Source organism: Chrysemys picta, chromosome 2 (genome assembly GCF_011386835.1).
Source record: "Chrysemys picta bellii isolate R12L10 chromosome 2, ASM1138683v2, whole genome shotgun sequence".
Lineage (NCBI taxonomy): Eukaryota > Metazoa > Chordata > Testudines > Emydidae > Chrysemys > Chrysemys picta.
Genome location: NC_088792.1, coordinates 20,706,018 through 20,730,340, shown reverse-complemented (window position 1 = coordinate 20,730,340; position 24,323 = coordinate 20,706,018). Strand labels below are relative to the sequence as shown.

The following is a 24,323-nucleotide window of genomic DNA, read 5'->3' as shown; positions in this document are numbered from 1 at the left end:
GGACAGTTGGCTGCTCTGTAATTTAGAGCTACCCTGAACCTTCTCTAAACTAGGCTGTCTTGTCACAGTCCCCTAGAAACTGTTACATTGGCCAGAGATCATTAGGGGAAGCCTCAGCCACACATTTAGGGCAGTTTTCAGGCCCTATAGTGCTGCCTGAGTGGTTCAAAGGAGCCTTAGGCCTGGTCTACACTACGACTTTAATTCGGATTTATCAGCTTTAATTCGAATTAACCCTGTAACCGTCCACACAACGACGCTAGTTAATTCGATGTAAAGGGCCCTTTAAATCGATTTCTGTACTCCACCCCAACGAGCGGAGTAGTGCCAAAATCGATTTTAACAATTCGAATTAGGGTTAGTGTGGCCGCAATTCGATGGTATTGGCCTCCGGGAGCTATCCCACAGTGCATCATTGTGACCGCTCTGGACAGCAATCTGAACTCGGATGCACTGGCCAGGTAGACAGGAAAAGCCCCGCGAACATTTGAATTTCATTTCCTGTTTGCACAGCGTGGAGAGCACAGGTGACCACAGATACCTCATCAGCACAGGTAACCATGCAGGCTGATAATCGAAAAAGAGCACCAGCATGGACCGTGAGGGAGGTACTGGATCTGATCGCTGTATGGGGAGAGGATTCAGTGCTTGCAGAACTTCGTTCTAAAAGACGAAATGCAAAAATTTTTGAAAAAATCTCCAAGGGCATGATGGAGAGAGGCCACAATAGGGACTCAGATCAGTGCCGCGTGAAAGTCAAGGAGCTCAGACAAGCCTATCAGAAAACAAAGGAGGCAAACGGTCGCTCTGGGTCAGAGCCGCGGACATGCCGCTTCTACGCCGAGCTGCATGCAATTCTAGGGGGGGCTGCCACCACTAACCCACCTGTGTTCGTGGATTCTGGGTCGGGGATAGTCTCGACGCCTGAGGATTCTGCCGATGGGGTAGAGGAGGAGGAGGAGGAGGATGAGCTTGCAGAGAGCACACAGCACTCCATTCTCCCCAACAGCCAGGATCTTTTTATCACCCCGACTGAAGTACCCTCCCAAGCCTCCCAAGCCAGTACCCAAGACTCTGACCCCATGGAAGGCACCTCAGGTGAGTTTACCTTTTAAAATATAAAACTTGTTTTAAAAGCAAACGGTTTTTAATGATTACTTTGCCTGACTTTGCATTCGCGGTCAGTTCAGCTACTGGAAAAGTCTGTAGCTACTGGAAAAGTCTGTTAACGTGTCTGGGGATGGAGCGGAAATCCTCCAGGGACATCTCAATGAAGCTCTCCTGGAGGTACTCCGAAAGCCTTGCCAGAAGGTTTCTGGGCAGTGCATCTTTATTCCCTCCTCCATGGTAGGACACTTGACCACGCCATGCTTGCAGCAAGTAATCTGGTATCATTGCCTGACAAAGCCTGGCAGCGTATGGTCCCGGTGTTTGCTGGCATTCAAGCAACATCCGTTCTTTATCTTGTTGTGTAATCCTCAGGAGAGTGATATCACTCCTGGTAACCTGGTTGAAATACGGGAACTTAATTAAGGGGACAGAGGTGGCCATTCCTACTGGGCTGTTTGCCTGTGGCGGAAAATAAATCCTTCCCTGCAGTTAGCCAAGCGCAAATGGGAAATTGGCCCTGAGTTTTTCGCGTTTGGCTAGCAGGGATCTTCCCTGTTACCAGCCACGCGGTGGGGGGAGGGGTACTGTGATCATCCCAGAGAATTCATGGCGGGGGGGGGGGGGGGCGGCGGCGGGGGGGGGGGGGTTAGTTTGGTGCCTGTAGGGATCTTCCCTGATACCAGCCACGCGGTGGGGGGAGGGGTACCGTGATCATCCCAGAGAATTCATGGCGAGGGGGGGGGCGGCGGTGGGGGGGGGGGTTAGTTTGGTGCCTGTAGGGATCTTCCCTGATACCAGCCACGCGGTGGGGGGGAGGGGTACCGTGGTTAGTTTGTTTTCTGGTGCTGCTGAATGTTAACAGAAAAACCGCAGCACTCTACTTGCCTGAAGGGGCCCAGACAAGCCCCACCACACTGCCCCCCCCCCCAACTGGCTGAGATTGGCCAGGCTTCTGCAGCACTCTACAAGCTATGCTTGGTATGTGGGAAAGTAGGGCGCAGAAGCTGTAAGAGAATGGCTTACCATGGCCGCATGCAAGCAGAATTCTGTTGCCCAGACCTGTGATCTCTAGCAGCAAAGCCACAGGCACTCAGCATTAAGAGGCAAAATGCGACCTTGCACAGAAATCACATGTGCTATGTAATGTGAACAGTGTTGGTCACCGTGAAAGAGTATAAGCATTGTTCTGCAAAATGTAGCTTTTAAAACAATTCTCTGTTTTTTCCCCTCCCTACAGCAGCTGCAAATTCCTCAAGCCTCCCTCCTCCATCCCGAAGGTTATCACAGATAAGGCGTCGTAAGAAGAAGACGCGAGAAGAGATGTTTTCGGAAATTATGGAATCCAGCAGAAGTGACAGAGCTCATCTGAATGAGTGGAAGGAAACCGTTTCAAAGTATAGGAAAGAAGTCAGTGAACGTGAGGACATGAGGGACCAACGTGAGGACATGAGGGACCAACGTGAGGAGAGGAGAGACGCTCGAGATGAGAGGTGGCGTCAGGAAGACCAGAGGATGAAGGAAGCAACGCTGGGGCTGCTCCAGCGTCTGGTGGAGGTTCAGGAACGGCTGCTGGAAAACAGACTGCCGCTTCAGCCCCTGTTCCACCCTCCCCCCTCCCCATGTTCTGTATCCTCCTCACCCAGACGTGTAAGAACGCGGGGGGGGGAGGCTCCGTACACCTTCCCATTCCACCCCAGTAGACAGCCCAAGCAAAAGGCTGTCATTTTTTTAACCTTTTCTTTGTGGCTTTTTCCTTCCCAGTAATCCTCCTCCCAAATACCACCCGGGTTCCCTCCCTCTTTTTCTAATCTATTAATAAAGAATAAATGATTTTTAAATGATAGTGACTTTATTTGGTTTGAAAGAAAGCTGGGGGAAGGGGCAGGGTGGGTTCCTTACAGAAAATCAGTCAATAAAGGGGGCGGGTTTTCATGAAGGAGAAACAAACAGATATTTCACACTGTAGCCTGGCCAGCCATGAAACTGGTTTTTAAAGCTTCTCTGATGCACACCGCTTCATGGTGTGCTCTTCTAATCGCCCTGGTGTCTGGCTGCGCGTAATCAGCAGCCAGGCGATTTGCCTCAGCCTCCCACCCCGCCATAAAGGTCTCCCCCTTACTTTCACAGAGATTGTGGAGCACACAGCAAGCAGAAATAACAATGGGGAGATTTCTTTGGCTGAGGTCAGAGCGAGTCAATAATGAACGCCAGCGACCTTTTAAACGGCCAAATGCACATTCTACCACCATTCTGCACTTGCTTAGCCTGTAGTTAAACAGCTCCTGACTCCTGTCCAGGCTGCCTGTGTATGGCTTCATGAGCCATGGCATTAAGGGGTAGGCTGGGTCCCCAAGAATAACTATGGGCATTTCAACATCCCCAACGGTTATTTTCTGGTCCGGAAAGTAAGTCCCTTGCTGCAGCCCTTTAAACAGAGTTGTGTTCCTGAAGACGCGAGCCTCATGAACCCTTCCCGCCCAGCCTGCATTGATGTTGGTGAAACGTCCCTTGTGATCCACAAGTGCTTGCAGCACCATTGAAAAGTACCCCTTGCGGTTTATGTACTCGGTGGCTTGGTGCTCCGGTGCCAAGATAGGGATATGGGTTCCGTCTATCGCCCCACCACAGTTAGGGAATCCCATTGCAGCAAAACCATCCACTACAGCCTGCACATTTCCCAGAGTCACAAACTTTCGTAGCAGCACCTGAGTGATTGCTTTGGCTACTTGCATCACAGCAGCCCCCACAGTAGATTTTCCCACTCCAAATTGATTCCCGACTGACCGGTAGCTGTCTGGCGTTGCAAGCTTCCACAGGGCTATCGCCACGCGCTTCTCAACTGTGAGGGCTGCTCTCATCTTGGTATTCTGGCGTTTCAAGGCAGGGGACAGCAAGTCACAAAGTTCCATGAAAGTGCCCTTACGCATGCGAAAGTTCCGCAGCCACTGGGAATCGTCCCAGACCTGCAACACTATGCGGTCCCACCAGTCTGTGCTTGTTTCCCTTGCCCAGAATCAGCGTTCCATGTTTAGAATCTGCCCCATTAACAACATGATCTCCAAAGCACCGGGGCCTGTGGTTTCACTGAATTCTGTATCCGTGTCCGTGTCCATGTCCTCATCATGCTTGTCGCTGCGCTGCCGCCGCCGCTGCCTCCTCGCCTCGTTTTTCTGGTCCTGGCTGAGCATAAACTCCACGAGAACGCGTGAGGTGTTTACAATATTCATGAGTGCTGTCTTGAGCTCAGCGGGCTCCATGCTTGCCGTGGTATGGAGTCTGCAGTGTTCACCCACCCAGGAAAAAAGGCGCGAAAATGGTTGTCTGCCGTCCGTTGCTTTCATGCAGGGAGGGAGGGAGGGAGGGAGGAAGTGAGGCTGTACCCAGAACCACCTGCGACGATGTTTTTTGTCCCATCAGGCACTGGGATCTTAACCCACAATCCCAATGGGCGCGGGAGACTGCGGGAACTATGGGATAGCTATGGAATTGCTACCCACAGTGCAACGGTGCAGAAATCGACGCTAGCCCCAGTACTTGGACGCACACCACCGAATTAATGTGCTAGTGTGGCCGCATTCATTTCGACTTTATACAACCTGTTTCTCAAATCCGAATTATCTAAATTCGGATTAATCCCGTAGTGTAGACATACCCTTAGTATGAACCAGGAACTGGCCCTATAATTCTTTGATTTCCATAGAATTCTGTTATGGGGGACATGTACTTATATCTGTCAGTGCCCACATCTGAAATGTGGTTCATGCAGATGATTGGAGGTCTGGTCAGAATGTTGCCATGTGCACACGGAGGAGGGCTCATAGCAGCTAACAGATAAGTGTGCATTACTCACAGTTCTACTCAGAAAGGTGACTGTGTAAAAATGATACCTTCGTACTCAGCTGAGCTTGCATGTATTGAGAGAGCTGATTCTCAGCAGCACACTTGGCTGGGTTTGAAGGGTGCCCATCTCATCTCAGTGCTTGGTCTTAAAGCATCTTCTGGGATCCACATTGCTGAAGAATACAATTCAAGACTGTGTATTACTATAGAAAATCCTTCAAAAAATAGGCCTAATTACTGGTGTGATTACCTCTCGCTTTTCCTAGCAGTAAAATCCATCTGGGCCATGTCGGCTGTTGATCCATCATTCACAAAGGTCCAAGACTTTCTTTAGCAAGGGTCCTTAGTTGCCCTTTACTGAGGCATTCTCCCAGCAGTTCCAAGCTGAGAAGCTAAAGTAACACTGTGCTAGACTGAAGAAGATAGACAGCAAGGCCCCAATTCAGCAAAACACTTCAGTACCTGCTTAAATCCCACTGAAGTCAATGGGTCTACTCACATACTTCAGTTTGAGCACATGCTGTGCTGTTTTGCTGAATCAGAGTCTAAATTGTCATCAGTCAGGAGAGGCATAACAAGAGAATTAGAGCTGTTTAATGACTCCTCCTCTTCTGGCTGCAGATCTTATGTGTTTTTATATGGCTACAGTCATTTTGAAATCCTGCTGCCTTTCCTTTACCCATAAAGGGTGCATACAGAAATCTTGGTCTGGACTTTGTGTGCAATCGTTCTAGTTGTATGAGTAGTGCTGCTGACGATGCTCTTTGCTCCAGAGATTCATAGTAGACTTACTGTGGCAAGCTCTGGCTCTCGTGTTGTTTAGGTAGGGTGTCTTTCTTCAGTAAGGAAAGTGTATTGCTGGGGAAATAGAATCCATTAGATTGCAACCCTGTGCAGCTTGGAATAGAGAAGAGAGCCCCTTGCCAGGTGACTTGGGGAGTGTGTCCGTTCTCCCTGCTTCCGCCCCAGCCTGTTCTGTCCAGTCACCTGAAGCAAGTTTTCAACCATCCAAAAGTACATTCAGTGGCAGAGTGCCCCACGGTGTGCCGCCTTCTACCTCTCCTGAGCTGAGCGAGCCTAGCTGGATAGATGAATGGGGTCATGAGCCAAGTCTCCTGCAGTTAACCATTATTTCCTGTGAATAAAGAATGGTTAAGGTTGAGCAGAATGTCAGCAAACCTTTCATCCCCGCTCCTTTCAGCTGTCTGTGTTCTTACCCACAAGCCATACAAAGTGTTCTGGCGTGTTTGTCAGATATGTGGCCAGCTGGCTCCTTTGCATAATGAGTGTGCTGTGGGAGGACCTGGTGTATTTGGCTCCACATCTGTGGAGACAATTCCTGATGTGGTATAGTTGACCATTCATTTCCACGTTTTTCACAAGGAGACGCAAGTGGCACTTATGTACATTCCACACTCCCAGCATCTCCCATGTGGGAGAAGGCTGCTCTTATGGAAGGGGTGTTGCAGAGATGAGTATACTCGTAATGCTCACTTACTTCCTGAACACAAACCTGGCAGATGTCCATGGTAATTCCAACAACCAGTGTCTTTAACTTAAAAATGTCTGGTTCTAGGGAGAGATTTTAGGAGGTTAATGTTCAGTCCCTGGTCATATTCCTAAAAATCACAACATTATTTTAGGCCGTTCCAGTGACCTTCTGAAATGATTCTGGGACAAGGAAATTGAAAGGTGGCAATACCTTGAAAGAATCCAGGAAAGGATGAACATTTGCATGGTGCTGGGGATCTGATTCACCTAGGCCTTGTCTCTATTCAGAGTTACATCATTTTTAGTAAGGGTGTGATTTTTAAACCATTTTGGTTAAATCAGTGCGAAACACAATGTGGACACTCTTAATCTGGTTTCAAACCTACGGTAGCGATTTATCTTAATTTGGTAAGGAATTGATACACTGAATTGATATACATCTGGTTAAAATTTAATTGTGTGTCCTCACTGTGTTTTACATCAGTTTTAACTAAACCAGTTTAAAAACCAATTTAAAGGGGGCAACTTTGAATATAGACAATGCCTAATTTTCAATGTTATGCCAGTGTAACTCCATTGACTTCAATGGAATTACTCCTGAGTTATATGGGAGGAGAATCAAGGGCCTGTATTTCTGGAGAGAGAATATGGGGGAGGGATAGATGCTGTTTCTTGAGCTTCTAGAAAGGAAATCTAGGAAGCATATAAACTTTCAGCTGATTAGAAAACTTTATTCACTGTAAATTATAAACCTAGGTGAAATTTCCTTAGGGATTTCCCTTTATTTACATAGTTTCCTGTGCTGGAGTCATGAATCCATTGTCTGTACAGATGCTGTTGCTTTAAAATCATTCCGTTAATAGAACATCAAAAACAGACGCTTCCCCACTTTTGACGACTTGCTCTTTTATTCAGAAGGTTGGGCACCATCATCCCTCTGCACCCAAATGTGCATGGAAGTGGAAAAGTTATTTGGAAAATCCGTTACACAATTTACAAAGTACTAACTCCTGGGAGAGAAAAATCTTAGTGGCTACTCAGAGAGGGGAGCACATTTGGACTAAGGAGAGTTTGAGGGGGATACACAGGAAATCCTGGTACTAATTCCATGGATCTCAGGGTATCCCTGTAAAAGGTTGGCCCTCTGTGTTCTTTGGCTCCCTCCTATTGCTAGCAGCACAGCTCAATCAGAATAATTAGTGACCTGATTGGGACTGTATAGTTACATCATCTGCACGGATAGAAGCCATATACAGAATCCAAATTAGTGCAGTTATATCTTCCCCAGTTTGCCAAGGAAATGAACAGTACTCAATCTCTGCCTTCAGACAGATACACCCAAAATCATTTGCAGTCTCAACCATGTGGTGTTCATCAGAGGGGCTTTTATTGTCTCAGGAGAGGTGAGAGAGGAGAATGAATGGCCACATGGGCTCCTCTTCACCTGCTTCCTAGGTGTATTTGGGTGGATTAGATTCCCTCTGTGCCGTGCAGTGGAAGGGATACCCTTTGCTGGTACTTGCTGAACACCTTCCATTCAGCTAACAGAATGATTTCATTTATACTAAGCAGACGCATCCTGGGCTTGTTCTGGAAGGGGCTTGTCAGCGACTAGTAGAAATATTGCCTAGGTAACATCCCCCTCTGACACTTAAGCAACACTAATGCTCAGGAGCATGTACCTGATTTCTGAAGGCAGCTCAACATTCTTTTAAAGAAGGTGTTCACTTTTAAGGAGAAAATGCAAGTGGGAGTGTAAATAAAGTTTGTGTTTTGATAGGATGGTTTGTTTGGATTGCCTGGTTGTTACGTCAGGCGCATTGGGCAGTGTTTGGATGCCCATTAGAGATGGTAAGCAACCGGTTAATGGTTTAGAGCAAAACTTAGGAAAATGGGTATTGGAGCAAACTGTATTTCAGCTGAAGAAGAGGTGTGTATGGAGGTGATCCTTTTTCTATAGTGATGAGGGCTTCATATTCTTCAGAATAACAAACACTTGCCCTGCAGGTTTTTAAGTGACTAGATTAAAGAAGCGTTAATTAACTGCAATTATAGGCTTATGTTTATATCAGCTATATAAGTGGGTATGATGGGTTTATCATGCCATCTGCACAATGTTGCCTTTTTTTAAAAAAAAAGGTACCCTTTTTTTTTTTTTCTTTTTCTTTTTTTGGTATTTCAGACCTTTTTCCCTTTAGGAACATAGGCTTTCCGACACAGACCACTAAAACTAAGCCTATTCCAGAAGAAACAGAGTCCAGATGATGAATGAGTAGTTTAATCATATTTTGAAGTCCTCTTTCACTTCTATCCGTGAATTGAAGTGGCAGTGAACTCATTGGGATAATATTTCTTTTTGTATGGGTGGAGCTTCAGCTGCCATTATGCTTCTGTTTTTTCTTAGTGGGTTGCTAGTGACCATTTTTAAATGTTTAAAAAGAACCCAAACCCACACTACTCTTTGGATACCATAGGAGAGTGAAGTATATTACTATTATTATGATGTTCAGTTATGGTTAGGAGTTGAGCAATAATTTTTTCTGGCACTAGGTAAAGTTTGAATAGCCTGCATTAGACCAGAGATTACACATATTTTGAATTCTGGCATTAACTAAACCAGTTTAATATTTGGAGCTGGCCTTAAATGAAAAGGAATGCAACTGTTGAGTTTGTGACTTGCTGTGGAATACCATAGTGTGAATTTCTTCCTTTGTCAGAAAGTTCTTAATTCCAGATATTAAAATGCTGGAGAATCTTACTGAAAGTGAAGTTACGCTGATTAGTTACACTACAAAAGCTAATGTATGTACATCTGCTTGGATCACGTCTTTAATAGTAATAATAATGGCTAACTTTGCTCATGGAACACTTCACTTAAAGTGCATCTATACAAACACAATTAACATCACAGCGGAGAGCTGCTTTTTATTTTTAAGTAAACAATATTCCAATTGTCTGATTAACAGAGTGACTTCCTCCCATATTACAAGAATTTCACCTCTTTCCTTAATAACATGAACTCTCCTGCTTTTAAAGTTGAATTTGTTATGAATGGATACTGGAAAGGTAAATTCTTAAAAGTTTCTTTTAAATGTTCTGTTACACAATACAGTTTCTTTTATTGATTAAGCCCAGATGGTCTGCTCATGTAGCAAACAGATATTTTTACAAAGCTTTATCATGCCTCATTAGAATTCACTCCTTTAGATGATTTCTAATTGTATTGTCTAATAAAACTAAACCTTATAAGCTATTTGCATATTATATGAAGAAATCTCATACAACAAACTCACAGTGGATTCAATTAACATAATAGCTAATTATATATCCCATCAGCCTTTAGAGTAGCTCAGCATTCATGTTTCTCCTGTTTTAGCCTAGAGCAATGGAGGTTTGAATTTTCACTTCTAAATATTGACTTTTAACTAATATCAAAAATGATTTGAACACTTTGTGGATGAAAAGATAGTGATTAAACTATGTGAAACATTTTAAAATAAGTGTTTAAAAATTATTTGAAACAATTTCCAATAAAATATAAAGCTTTGCATATGATCAGTTCTGGCTCTCTCTCTATTTTTTTAAAATATAACCAAATATGTACCGTTTTATTGAAAAAACACTTGATTGTTTTTGAAAATACATATATACTGCAGTTACATTTTTATATCTCTTATCACACATCATAATGCAATTGTATTCTTGTTGTGGCTGATTGTGGTATCTATCAAGCAAAGAAATTTACGATGAGATTAACAGACATAGTAATGAACATCCTGTAACTGACTGTTATTAAGGTATTGCCATAGTAGTCTGTAATTAATTCTCTAGCTGTCTTTTGAAATTGGCTGAAGTATTCTGGGAAACAAAAATAAACAGCAAAAATTTCAGTGAACTTTTAAAAACAATTAAAGGGTATCTTTTTTTCTTTTTAAACACGTCAAATAATATGAAGAATCAACAGATTATTAAATGTTTAACAAAAAAAATCAAACATTTAGAATGATCGGAGGCTGTGATTTATCTGAAAAATTAAAATAATTCATGCATTCTGTCATCAATATGCACATCAAATGTAATGACTAATTTGCTGGGTATCATATTTATATTTTTACAAAAAATAGCAGATAAAGTTTGGTGCAGGGTAAAATGGCTTTGTCCCATTACAATGATGGCTGTCTTTTCATTCATATTTTAATGAGGTTAGTATCTCTGAGACAGCTTTTTCGGGGAGGAGGCCCATGTCTCCAGTACAATTACAATAGGAGTTGCTTTATTGACAAGTACTATTCAAAATCTTCACAGTATAGAAAGAAAGGCTTTAGTTTTCTGCCACTTGTCCAAATACTTATTGCTCTTAAAACACTTTTTAAAAGAACACTCAACTTTTGGGGGTCAGGTATAACTCTGAGTATATTTCAACAAAATCTTGTATATTCTTTTAAATTCAAGTTATACTTGGTTTTAATAAAAGCTCATTATCCAACAGCTAATAAGTAGACACCAGAAATGAACAGATACATACATCTATCATGTGTAAGGGTTTACCAGATATATGCATACCCCATTCACTATAGTTTACAGGGACTGAGAGTCTGATTCCAGACAAACTAATAGTTATGTGAAAAAATAAAGTTATTCAGAGGTCACATGTTAAGTATAATTTTTTATTAACTTGACAAGAAAAAATCGAATGTAACCATTTTAAAGCAAAGTTCTTGTAATTATTAATTTTATTAATCTACTTCACGAATATGCTACTCCTAAAATGATTTTCCTAAATATAATAAGACAACATACTGAAATACAAAGAGAAGTTAAGAAAATGCAGTTCATATGTTGGCTTCTGAGAACATTATGGGAAATATAATAGGTGGTGGAAATGAGAGCAAAAAATGGCATATAAATATAAGAATAAACAGGTTGCAAAATACCTTCAATAAGTGTTAACCCCTGTACACAAAGTATCTAGGGAATTTGATCTGTAGCTGCTGTTACATGCATTGTGAAGTTTGATTTTCGTTCAGTATGTTTTAGAAGCAATTTTTTAATGCATAGGTGGTTTGTTTTCAGCATATAGTAATAGTCTCATTCTCTATGTTCTTATACAGTACTTGCCACTCATGATGTATACTCTTGCTAAGCCACTGTTAGCTTTTGTGATTGGATCGGGAGTTACTGACGGGAAGGGGATGGGGAAGAGTGTAAGTATGTGAGTGAATTCTTGAACAACAGTTGGACTATAAATAGATCTCTTTTTCAAAACTTAAAATACAGTCTTGCTTGTATTAGGACAACACGGTAGATCTCTTTTTATCTGCAAATAAATATAGTTAGTATATCCATTAAAAATCCCCCCTGCTAGTGAGCTGGTTTGATAGCTTATTGCTACTGAAAGCACATTGGGTCAGATACATCTTTGGTATAACCTCATTGACCTTAGTGGAAGTTACACCGGAAGAGCATTTGGTCTATTATGTCAAATCTTTTGTCTTTTGCAAGAGGATTTGTAAAAGTTCTATTTTATTTGCAAATTCAGTTTTTCTTTTTTGCATATTAAGTATTTGGAAGAGGCAATCAGACATATCCATGTGCCATGTTGTCTTGTTATCCTCAACTTCTAATGGGTGGGGAAAAAACACTTGAGATTGGAATCCATAATTCAAATAGTCTTTCAGGAACCATGTTGTGCAGCCATTAGCTTTCCTTGCTTTATGATACACATTTGCTTTTTAAATGTTAATATTGAAATCAATAAAATAGTTTTCATAGCAAAATGCAACTAAACCCAACCTTACTGTAAAATAGGACACACATCTCTCTAAATGTAGATTATTTTAAACTAAAAACTGACTTTTTTAAAAAAAAATACAGTGTTTGCCTCATGCCCTTTTTGCTTTTCATAAAAAAGTAGATTCCACATCCAGAATGAGGTTGGGGGAGGAGGATTTCATAATAGGACCTAGTTTAAGAAGAAGAAAAACCTTTAGGCTTTAATTTTAATTCTCCTGCCTCTATTTATCTGATCTGTGGCCAGATGGTGGTGAAGCAGGGAAACCCTTTGTGTAAATGAAGCACACATGTGAAAGTGCTTCTGTAATGTAATCATTGAGACCGGAAGGGTTCATACTGTGTCTGAAAAGAGACAATAGAGACTGGATATATCAACATTGCAGAAATCGAGTTCATTTGTGATTCAGCCCCTTTGACTATGGTTGTCATGAAAACTTCCTACTTTGATCAGCAGAGGGTGGAGAGAAAAATCTTCTAAAGGTCCAAGGATGCAGCACTGTTGTTTACTGTGCACTTGGCTTCAGTTCACGCCCCCTTCCGGAAGAAGCAACAGAGATAGGAGCATCTTGCACCTTGACCTGTCTAGACGGGAGAGAAGTTTTTTGTCCCCGTTACCAAGGGCGAGGGGTGCTCTTTGACCCTGGGAGTACTAGCTGTTGAGACTCTCACTAAGTATGTAGGTAGTGTCTAAATGTTTCTGCTGAATTCTTGCTTAATTCTGAAGGAAAGGGAATGGACAAAGACATGGACCAGCTGTTCGAAAATAAAGCTGAAATAGTAGAACCTGGGAGAAGTTAAATTTTGTAAGCTATTATTTTCTTCACAAAACCCCTGGGAGGTATTAAACAGCTGCATCTGAGTTGACGAACAGCAACTAAGACAGACCAAGTGAAAGCAAAAGACTTTCTAGAACTCTACTTCAACTAAAGAAACAAAGTGACTTAAGAAATCTTTCATGGTTATGTCGATAAAATATCAACTGTAGTCTATGGTCTCTATTTATTTGCTGCATGGTATATGTCTTTTTGAATGACAATATGTTTACAAATTAAAATCTGATAACTGCATTCTAGAATTGGTTCAGTATAAAGGGGATGTTTTATGCAAGAGTAAATGTTTTATTTTTCAGTGTCACCTTAGATTTAGCTGACATTTTTAATTATGTATGTAATATAATATGGGTCAACAATTATGCAGATTAAGAGATATGCACTGATTCTTCTTCTCTGTCTATGACACATCGGTCTATAGAGGTACGATCTCTTAAAGTTATTTTTGGTAATATGTATAATAAGAAAAGAAAATTCCATTTTCCTCCCCCACTAGGTTCCTTTAGCAAAGTCAGAGACCTACTTAACGGAAGTATTGGAAAATATATGTGATAGAATGAATGATTACCAACTGCAAGTGGATCCTCAAACCCAAAAAAGGACATTCAAGAGATTTGCTCCTAGGAAAGATGAGAAAATCTATGCAGATTTTAAAAAATTCTATTTTTATTCTGATGCTTACAAACCTTTGAAATTTGCGGTAAGCTAACATAACAAATTGGTAACATTGTATGCTAAAGTATTACTAGTGTATACTCTTTACTGTATGATAAATATAGCTTCAAGTACTAAATTCGTGCATATAGTAAATTGTTTTAATAATAACATATTCTAATATGCTCTGTATTTGCTTGTCACAGTATCGCGTTAAGTGTTTGAAAATAATAATGTGGTTTATAATGTTATTTAGAAACAGATGGCATTTTAGTTGCAAGAATTACCCATGGATTATACTGTGTGTTCTCAGTTTACATGTTACAAATTTCCCAAACTGGAACAATTCAAATTATGTTTTACTTGAGGAATTTTTGTAAGTGATTAAATACAAATCAGTGTTACTAAGGAAGTATATTTGTTAATTTCTGTGCAGGAAATAGGGAGTTATGGTGTTGGATAAAAATCCAAATTAATACTACTGTAATTTTAATATTTATAGTTGGATTAAAGAAGGAGGAGGGGTGTCATCTTTTCTTTAGGCCTTGTTGAATGGAGACCAATTTCTGTGAGCTAATTCAAGAATGCTGGTTTAAGTGCCAGTTTCATCATATAATTTTGTTTTGTTTATGCATTAAGTATCTTTCTAGTGTCAGGAAACACACAATATAGAAAAGAGTGTCTAGGGCAGTGATTTGCTGCATATGATTCCACATGTATTCAGTTCACCACAAACGCAATGTTGTGAGACTATTAAATCCATGAAATTAAGCCAGCGTGCACATTTAGTGACTTGCCTTTTCACTGAGAAGTAAAGGTAATGGCTGAGTTTCAAAGATGTTGAGTGCTGTGAAATGTTGACTTAAAACAGCTAAAAAATCTTATTCTTGCAATGGCACATTCTAGAGCTAATTTTTCGAGAAATACAAGAGGTTTTTTTGTAGTAGAGTTATGACTTCTTTATTTAAATCAGAGTTTTCCTTAGTGTATTTTTTTTTAATTGCAATCCATTTCATGGGGCTTCTACCCTTGTTTAATGATTAAACCATAGTCTGGGCTTTTGGGAAAGTACTTTCTGTCCTTCGTAATCTGTGCTCAGGATTGCCAAAAGATAACTGTAGATAATACAGCTCTTCAGAACAAAATGTCTCTTTAGACCCACTCCACCAAGACTCTGCCTCAGCAGTAGTGTTGAACCCTGTTCAAAACATCAGAAATCCATTTTCTATAAGTGAAGTCAAATTACTGATAGTCTTTAAAATGTTTAAAACATTGAAAAGAGACCATTTGGTAGATTACTGTCAATTTTGTTATCTGTAGTGAAACCAAAGATGCGTTAGTTTGATCAGAGAGCTTTATTTATCTGCACGTTGTGAATACTAGTGTAATAACGTGAAATGGATTAGTATTTAATTTAACTTTTGAGTGACTATTCCACGAATATAGTGACTGACATTGAAAGGTGTTCTTTCAAAAGCAAGTAAAATGTGACCTGTAAATGATTTCTTATCCTAGTTAGTGTATTTTTAAAAAGACAACCAGACAGAGCATATAGTTAAATCTTAAGGAATATTTTGAACATTAACAGGCAATCATTTGTTTGTACAAAACAGGAAGTGCAAACCAAAATAAGGTTCCCCTTTCCACTGTATTACTTTACAGTTCTGGTTTAGCACTCTTGTTTCTTTCTTTGCTGGAGTGGTACTGTCTCTGTGTGTATGTGTATGTATATATAATATATATGTTCCTGTTTTATTCTTACAGTGTGAAAGTATTATAGAAGAGTATGAAGATGAAATTTTCTCACTTATCGCCCAGGAGGCAGACTATCTAGCTGACAAGCTGTGCAGTGAAAAATCAGGTACTGTGTCTGATGTAACATGTGCTCTCTCTACAGCATTTTTTTCTCCCTCCCCCCACCCCGAAACCTAGTGTACTGCTTTGGGTGCAACAAACCACTTTGGAGGAGAAGTGTTAGCTGAATAAGCAACAGCTCTACATAGCTATTTTTAAAATGGTTCTTTTAAAAGAAAGATTTTAACATCTGTTTTTAATTCTTTTGCACATTTGAACGTAGCATAATTTCAGCATTCCACATATAATGAAGTGTGTTTTTCTCCTAGTGTTACACGGTCAGCACATTTTTACTCTGTGTATTTGTTTTGCCATCCCAAAGCAAGGAATGAAAATAACCTCTTGCAATAAAACAGAGGGGTGTGTGTGGGGGAGGGTTGGGGGGAACAACCTTTTTATTAAGTTTAGTTGTTTATTGCTCATAGTTCATGTTACAAGCTAGAATTAACATGTAGCCATCAATTTGTGAACAGAACTCTTCATTGACATCAGTGGGGAGTTCTGCTTCAAACTTTAAAACTGCTGGCATGCTATAGACGTTCGTTAGAAAAAATGCATTTAAATACATTGGCATTCCTATGCCAAATATATTCCTCTCAAAAATGTAATGCCTCTTAGAACTTTGAAACTAGGAAAAAATGCCTTGATAAATGACATTTAGTTTATTTATTACGAAAATTCATACATTATGCTATTTGTTGGTCATGTTTTCAATGTGATTTTATTTTATGTAATCATTTTTAAAACCAAGAAGCACATCATTGAATGCACTTAGTATCGTAAAATTATAAATGTGGCGGGACCATCCTTTTTGGATGTGCTTTTTATAGTGAAAAGTGATAGAATATGCATTGAAATATTGATCTTAGAATCAATGTTTGTAATATTAGTATGTGTTTTAAGGTTCAAAGTATTTAATATGTAGCACATACAATAAAAGTACTAAAGTTGATTTGATAGAAGTTAATAGAAATAAGTATATAGAATTTGTTCATGTTAGTGTGTATTTTAACATATGCTGAAAAAGTTCGATCTAGAGGGCTGGAAAAATCCATTATTATAAATTTTAAAGTTCTTTTTATCAGATATGCAGACAAATCATTTAAAAAATAGAACTTTCCAATAATGTTTCAATTAAAAAAATAATTTATGCTGTAGTTATAGAGCTATATTTGGTCTTAATAATCAGTAGATGAAGAGATTAGCACAAATAATTCTCAAAACACCTCAGCTCCTTCAAAATGCACAGTATTGTTTTTGCTGTTGTGCTTGTTAAAGAGAAAGGCAATTTAGCGGTAAAAATAAAGACCTCGAAAGGACAGTGTAGAAAAACAATAATGAATATGCTTTTTGTAAACAAATAAGTTGGGTAGCTTTCTTCACCTAGCTGGCTATTGTCACAATTGCCTGTAAACCTGGTGTAAAATAACTGTTTTGTACCCCTCTAGATAATAGGCCAAGTTGCACAGAAAATATTTATGCTTAAAACCAACCTATTGTGAAATATCTTTCTTCATTAACAAGATGCCCTAATTTTTTGTACAATCATTTTGTTGGGCTGTTAAACTCGACTGTATGACCATATTTTCTGCATATATTCATTCAACATTATAACTTTGATAAAACAATTCCCTAATTTACAGTGGAAAAGATTCTCATTGTTACATGTTAGTCTTACTCACATGAGCATCCCCATTGAAGTAGGTGACTGTTTACATGAGTAGAGAGAGCAGGGCTTGGAACTTGCGTGACTGAGGAAATATCAAAAATTCTTTGCAGAAGGGGAAAAAGTTTAGTACTCTTTCCTCTTACCAGCAATTAGCACAGACAAATAAGATGCCATTTAATAAGCAAAACAATGCAAATAGTTGCATTGCAAATTCAAGAAGCTGCAAAAACCATAGTCACGCTAAAAAGAAAACCTCTCTAACACTGTGAAGAAATGCAGAGGGAAATAAATTAATCTGCCATTCTTTGTATGATCTGATTTTACAAGGAAAAATGTCATTATGTTAAAGGAAAAAGAAAATCGAAAACTCATAAGAAGACTTTTTTTAAAAAAAGCCATTATGCACAGTTTTTTAAAATTAATTAATATAATAAACCATGAAAAGGGATAAAAAGACATTTATTAAACACCAGTGAAATTCAGTGAAAGCAAAATACCACAAATAATCTTGCAGCTAGCAGCTGGTTGAGGAAAAGTGTGATACCTGAGTGGTAGGAAAATGTCTGTCTGAATTTTCCGTAGAATTTGGCATCAAACTCCTGAGAAAATGGAAATTGCAATTCTCTGAAAATCATTGTGTAAAAATGTGTGCCAAGTATAAAACACTTATATGCAACTTACAAAGGAGTACAGCTGATAAGAATTAAATGTGACTTTTGTAATATTTTGTCTATATTACAATGGTATACTTCATTCATATGTTAAATTAAAGCAATATTATAGACTTATGTTCTTACTGTCAACTTTTGGCGCTTTGCATCCATAGTTGTATGTGTGAATTCAAGATACCATTTTAAACGTTGTGGGTGCAAAAATTATCATACCAGAGTGACCAGCATGGACAAACTTTATATAAAGTTTTGCTATGGGCAAATAATTGATTTTACTGCTGTGCATTTCATCTTAAAGGAAAATCAAAATAGTTGGTTTAACCTCCATAATGTTAATTTGTTAAAAGCAAAGGATGTGAATGTGACTTATGCTGGTAACCTATAACAAATGTCCTATTATCAGTATAATCAAATATATCCCTTCTAAACCATGCTAAGGTAAAATATGAAAGGGCACAATATCCTCTCAATGCATAAACATGATGCTGATAGGAGTCGTGCACACTGAGAAGAAACTACTCACAAGACATGTTTAGTACTTCTTTTTTTAGTCACATCTCTATTCTAGATGTTATATACATGTTCATAATACACTGGTGTTTCTTGTTTGATTAAAGAATGGAAAAACTTCAGTGCAGTGTTTTAGAAAGATCAAACTGTTTGATATTTGTAACCATAGATCAGTTTTCTGTCACACATATTCTTTGATCACACAAAAAAATCTCTATGCTACCCTTTCCATAGACAAGCAATCAAAAGTGCTTAGACATGCCGTTAGATATTCTACAATTTTTCACATGCCTAAGAGTCTAGGAGTTAGTTCTCAAACACATTACCTTTTTTTTCCCCAAGCTACAAACAGGAAGATCAAATTTCTAATTTGACCAATCAAATGATAACGTGTTTGATAAATAAAGTTAGACTGATGTATCCTGAATTAACAAGTGTTGTCCAAAATTTTTCATTCCCTCCCCGCCCCCAACAATGATAATTGTGGAACACTGACATATCAATGGTTTCTAATTCAGATTTTGTACTGAATTATGATAAAGTGCATTTAAACCAATGAGAAATAGGAAACCAGCCAACGGTGGATTATATTAATGTATAATCTAGTGTCAATTGTTTTATCAGCGGACAACAATACAAGCACTAGCAGTGAAAGCTATAATTAAAGTAACAGTGAGACTTCTATTAATGCTGCAAAATTATTCTTTTTGGCTGAAATTTTCCATTCTTGGTCTCATCCCAAAGGTGATTTTTAATTATTCATTTACTAATTATGAAATTTTGAGCAGATTCTATTCACCCATTTTTGAGTTATGCAAGGGTGGTGCTGGGGAAACCCTTTTCTCCTTTAAAAAGACTTTTTCTGCAATTGTATTACTCAAACAGTTGTGTTTTGCAAGTTGATACTTTCTAGGTTGCTAGTTCTCACTGAGAACTAAACTCCAGGACAGTTTGCCAAAGCTAAAAAATATTACAGTGATAAGCAATGAAAATACCTGTTTTGTGTATGTGTGGCATGTTAAATTTTCACTAGGTTAAGTGTTATGATACTGTTTACTGGGTTATGAAATAAAGCACATACATTGGTTATATAGATGTGGTATTGTGGTGATATTTCACTGTGGAATTCCATAGTTTCACTGTTTTTTTTTTGTTTGTTTTTGACCATGCAGCAATGGAAATTCATAGTCAATTCAGAGACTTGTGTTTTAGGCTCCTTTCCTGCAATGGAATCTGTTAGCACAGACTTCAGTAAGACTTTACAGAGATTGAAGGGTACATGTTGGCAGATCTCATTACAGAATTGGGGCCATAATCTCCTTTTACTTTAAAAAAAATGAATTCAAACCATATTTTAATGTAACCTTAAGGTTACAATTAAACACTCAGAAGTCAGGCAATACACAAATTAAATTTCATATTAACCCGAACACTTCACATTGCATAATAGTGAAATTTTCTACCATGACTAATGTTGCTAAATGTAACTTTGGGACATAATATGCCCAGTTCTACCCTCAGAGATCCACACATAACTTCAGTCAACTTCAGCGAGTACGTGGAAATAGCTGAAGAACGGATTGAAACCCGTGTATGCAATGTGCTTACACTAAGGTCACTGTGGAAACCTTGGGCATTTCCTGAGTTTGAAGTGTTTAAATATGTATTTCAGTAAAATATGCATCTATGTTTTTGTGATGTGATAATTAAGGAATCTGTATTGCATAGCTCATAATGGGATAACGGTTGACTTAAAATGAACACACAGATTATTTCATAGCATTTAAAACATTTTGCAAAGATGCTACCCCACATGTGTTTGCATGGATCTTATTCATACCATGTAACAGACGTATTGGCCCCTAAAATACTTAAACTTAACATATCTGGAAACCAGGGGGGCAAAGACTGGTAGTTTTACAGTACTTTTTAAAAGGTCTGGTTGCTCTGTGTTAAAGAGGGATGGGTCATCGGTATCCAGGAAATATACAGGCTTGGTATCAAAGCCTCAGTATTATACTTCAGACACCCACTTGTCACTGGTTTATTGTTATTTATTCAAAAGCTCTGTGCTTTTAACAAAATGTAACTGTTTAAAACATTAGTAATGATATGTAACGCTTTTCCCCCTCAGGTCTTTGTGAAGAATCTGCTACGCACACTGAGCTATAGCATCGATAAACTATGAATTTTACAGAGCGAAGTAAGATGACAACCACAAAAAAATCTTCCTGTGTAATCAAATAGTGATTCTCTGCCTTTTTTGCCCCTGTAATATCTTTTATTTTTAACATTGATATTTTTAGATGTGCGTAAGTTCCTGTTTGTTTAATTTTTTTATGTTTTCATATTAAAATATTTAAACTGAAATTTGCATGGCTTTGGCAAGGATCTTAGGTTTAACATGTAATTAATTATTGACCATTTCTATAGGTAAAACAATTGACATCTCAAGATATTCATGCCAGGTGTGTTAATTTTGACAAAACCAATGTCTGATTGTAAAAAAAAAAGGACTATTTGAGTGTGAAAATTATGGCTCTTGTTTAACTGAAACAAATACCTAATACAATTTAAGTAAACCTGTTATTGGTCTTGTGCATTTGTCCTTTGTTATAACAAATGGTTGATTCCAATGTACTTCCAAGTATACATGAACAAATTTTACTACGAAATAGTTTTGAGTACTTTTTAGCTTCATATTCTCCCTATGGATGAAAGTGAGAATCTTTCCAAATATTTATCCTTTCTCTTATAAATTATATAAGCTAATGAAACACACATGATTTCTTTAAAACAAGCCATTCACTTAAAATTTCCAACCCTAAGTTTCAGAACTTTATGTACAATGAAAAGTTGAACAAACATTGAAATATTTAATCTGGTGGCAAAGCACTACTGATGCATGCTGTAAGTGTTCAGAAAGTCTGCAATCAAAAGATATTAAAAAGTGATCTTATTTAACATTAATAGTTACTGTCATGGCATTCAGATTTTAAACCAGCTTTTCAAATGGAGAAAGATGAAAGTACCTTTAATATACTTCACACAGGTAAAATGCATCTAGTCATTTGTTTTTAGTGCAAGGTATTTACTAACTAACACAAAGTATTTATTTATATTACCCAATATTTTATAATAAAATTGTCTAGTCCAGTAGCTATGGGATATATTAATAATCTAGCTATCAAAATCTTTGTTCACTGTCTGAAAAATTCTGCTTAAAGTTATTTGTCTTTGATTATTAAAAATACATGAGCGCATTGTGCAGTCGTTCCACACACAGAACACCAATGGTTGTAAATTGGAGTTTAGTGTGTGGAATATTCCCAATAGGACTCTGTATGTGAATATTTGGTTAGGTCTCAAATATCCTGTGAAAATATTATATTGAAAGACTGAACAACTTAGTTGTGTTTTAAGATTACCAGGATAGCTCATCCAAAACATTATGAAGGTTCAGTAGAATGTTCAGAGGAAAAAGAGATTGGTTTAACCTAAAAAGAGTTCTTAAAAATTTATGTCACTATTGTTGCAATTTGACTACCATCTAAGGTATATAAACTGACATACAGTATTATGCAAACAAATCATGCATACTGACTAAAAGAAAGTATTAGTATGTTGTATGATTTAATGTTCTTTAAAAGTGTTATACTTTTTTTTTAAATGTAAAATATTTTCTGCAATCTCCTGTTGACAGTCCAGTGAAATAGAACAGATTAGCATGAGTTACAGTTTGAATACAGCAAAGCAATAATACTATGTAAAAGGGAAACATTTTCCATAGTTAAAGAACATTTCTCATTTTTCAATAATATAGTTGAACTATAAGCTTGCATGTATATATAAACATTCCATCGAGAGCAAAAAAGTTACATTAAACTTTAAACTACATTTCTATTACATTATTTAACAAAAGTGCAAAATTGGTCAACTTTTACCAAGTGGAGGACATGATAAACTGATTTGCTTAGCAAACACTCTGAATATGAACCATTAACAGTTAGGTTTCCAGTTAGTTTCATTTAGACTCATACAGTAGGAAAAGGCCGTCTAGCCATATTTAAGTATAAAATTAAATTGAAAGGGTCGAATTCCTCCCATGTTTACACTCCATGCAATCCTATTGATTTTTTTGAGAGGCTGGTAAGGACAGAATTTGGTTCCAAGTGTATTATTAAAAAGAAATGTATTAATATGTTATAATAAAGAGACACGCAGTCCATGTGGAATCTCATCTATTTAAAAAAAATAGTCAGAAGTGGTTTCAAATAGTACCTCTAACTGCCCTGCCAGTTTGGGGGATTTGACAATCACAGTTTCCTCTCTCTTAAATAAATAAATAAAAATTTATTTTTCTCTCCATTACTGTGTGAAAGACCCATACAAAAAACAAAGGAAACTGATTATACAGGAGAAACAAACCAACTGATTAGGTATTTGACAGCACTTTTTTTTTTTAAATAAAGTAAACAAATTGGGGGATGGAGTAGAGGAATAGAGGAAATATTTTCCGCAAATCTTTCTCAGTTACATTAATCGTAGGTGTTGCTTGTAATAAATATTTTCAGACTTTTTTTCCATGCCCCTTTAAAACGTTGATGCTGTGTTATACTTTCTTGCCTAAGCGCTGAGAATCTTTTGTGATAGTGCCGTGTACTTACGGGATATGAATGAAATTCTGACTATCCGTCTGGGGTGTTTTACTATTCATCGACGGCCATATGCCGTCTTCAATCCTTGCCTACAACCACTGAGGTCAGTGTGATTTCTGCTGCATCTAGAAGGTAGTACCAGTATATGGCTCTTCAATAAAGAATCTTTCTGCACATTTGCACCTGTTTTTATATTTCACAGTGAAAACAATATTGGAAGCCTTTCATATCGATACTTTAGTATGTTGGTTATAAAATGTAGGCCAGAGTCACCACCACATCACTCCAGTTTTACGCCCTCATAACTCCATTGAAATCAGTCCAGTTGCTCTACTGTAAAAATGGAGTAACACAGTAGTGGATCACACCCAATATCTTCTGTGACCAGCTTGGAAAAGACTTTTGTGTGAATTTTCATCTCATGTTAGTACTGTTTTGTTACTGCAATTACTATGTACTGAGAAATGTACTTAATCTTTGAGGCTCTCTCTAAAGCATCTTAATTATTGTTCAGTGAGAAGTGTTGTGCCTAATAAAATACTGCATGCATTTTACCTTTTATAAATTAACAGATTCTGTAAAAGACATCCTGGGTGTACTTGGGATTCCAACTATCTAGGTATTTATATCACACTGCTCACCATGATATCTGAGTGCCAAGTGAAATATTGCTGCTTAGTTAATAGTTAGCTAATAAAAAGTAATCCACTGTTATAAATAGAAATTTTAGTATACAGCTCTGATAGGTTCTTACTTTTCCAATACGTGAATATTCACTCAAAACTCAGGGGAAATGGAATCAGGATACATTTCTTTTTTAAACCCTATTCCATCCTTATTTATGCCATCCTACAGTCATGAAGTCAGTGGGTTCTACCAGTATAACTGCATGAAGAATCTGGCCCCTTATTAGTTCAACAAAAACATAGAGATTGTTTGGAAGAATCCAGGGCCAGTTTCTCAGCTAGTGTAATTGAGGATAGTTCTACTGACTTCAAATGGATCTATGTCCATTTGACCCAACTGGGGTTCTGGGCCCCAAGTTTTTGTTAAAGCGATGGCGACACCATTAAAAATATACATTTACTTTTGAATGGTTTATTTCATTCTCCATGTCAAGTCTACCAGGCAAAGAACCAATTTGCAGTGACAGATTTTAGTTTTAATGTGGATTACTCTTTGCTAGGAATGAGCTGAAACCACTACATTCATTTCACTTAGGAATGGAAAGTGGAATTGAACC

General features: G+C 38.1%; 2 protein-coding genes across 8 annotated transcripts in view; both read left to right on the top strand.

The window, feature by feature from the left end:
• CNPY1 (canopy FGF signaling regulator 1) overlaps window positions 1-22,884 on the top strand; it is a 74,807-nt gene extending 51,923 nt beyond the window's left edge. For 2 of the 7 annotated variants that reach the window (XM_065582733.1, XM_065582732.1), the window contains exons 4-7: window positions 11,553-11,645; window positions 13,561-13,764; window positions 15,483-15,579; window positions 20,557-21,011. In XM_065582733.1, the coding sequence (XP_065438805.1) occupies window positions 11,553-11,645; window positions 13,561-13,764; window positions 15,483-15,579; window positions 20,557-20,594 (432 nt within the window). In that variant the 3' untranslated portion in view covers window positions 20,595-21,011. Of the gene's footprint in view, window positions 1-11,552; window positions 11,646-12,754; window positions 13,038-13,062; window positions 13,248-13,560; window positions 13,765-15,482; window positions 15,580-20,556 lie in introns of those variants that run through there. The other 5 variants (XM_005297198.5, XM_024100947.3, XM_024100946.3 and 2 more) reach the window with 5 other exon arrangements.
• Window positions 496-2,874, top strand: LOC135981260 (myb/SANT-like DNA-binding domain-containing protein 2). Its single transcript, XM_065582736.1, has 2 exons — window positions 496-1,098; window positions 2,348-2,874. The coding sequence occupies exons 1-2, from the start codon at window positions 561-563 to the stop codon at window positions 2,872-2,874; spliced, it is 1,065 nt and encodes a 354-aa protein (XP_065438808.1). The 5' UTR covers window positions 496-560.
• Window positions 22,885-24,323: the final 1,439 nt, after the last annotated feature.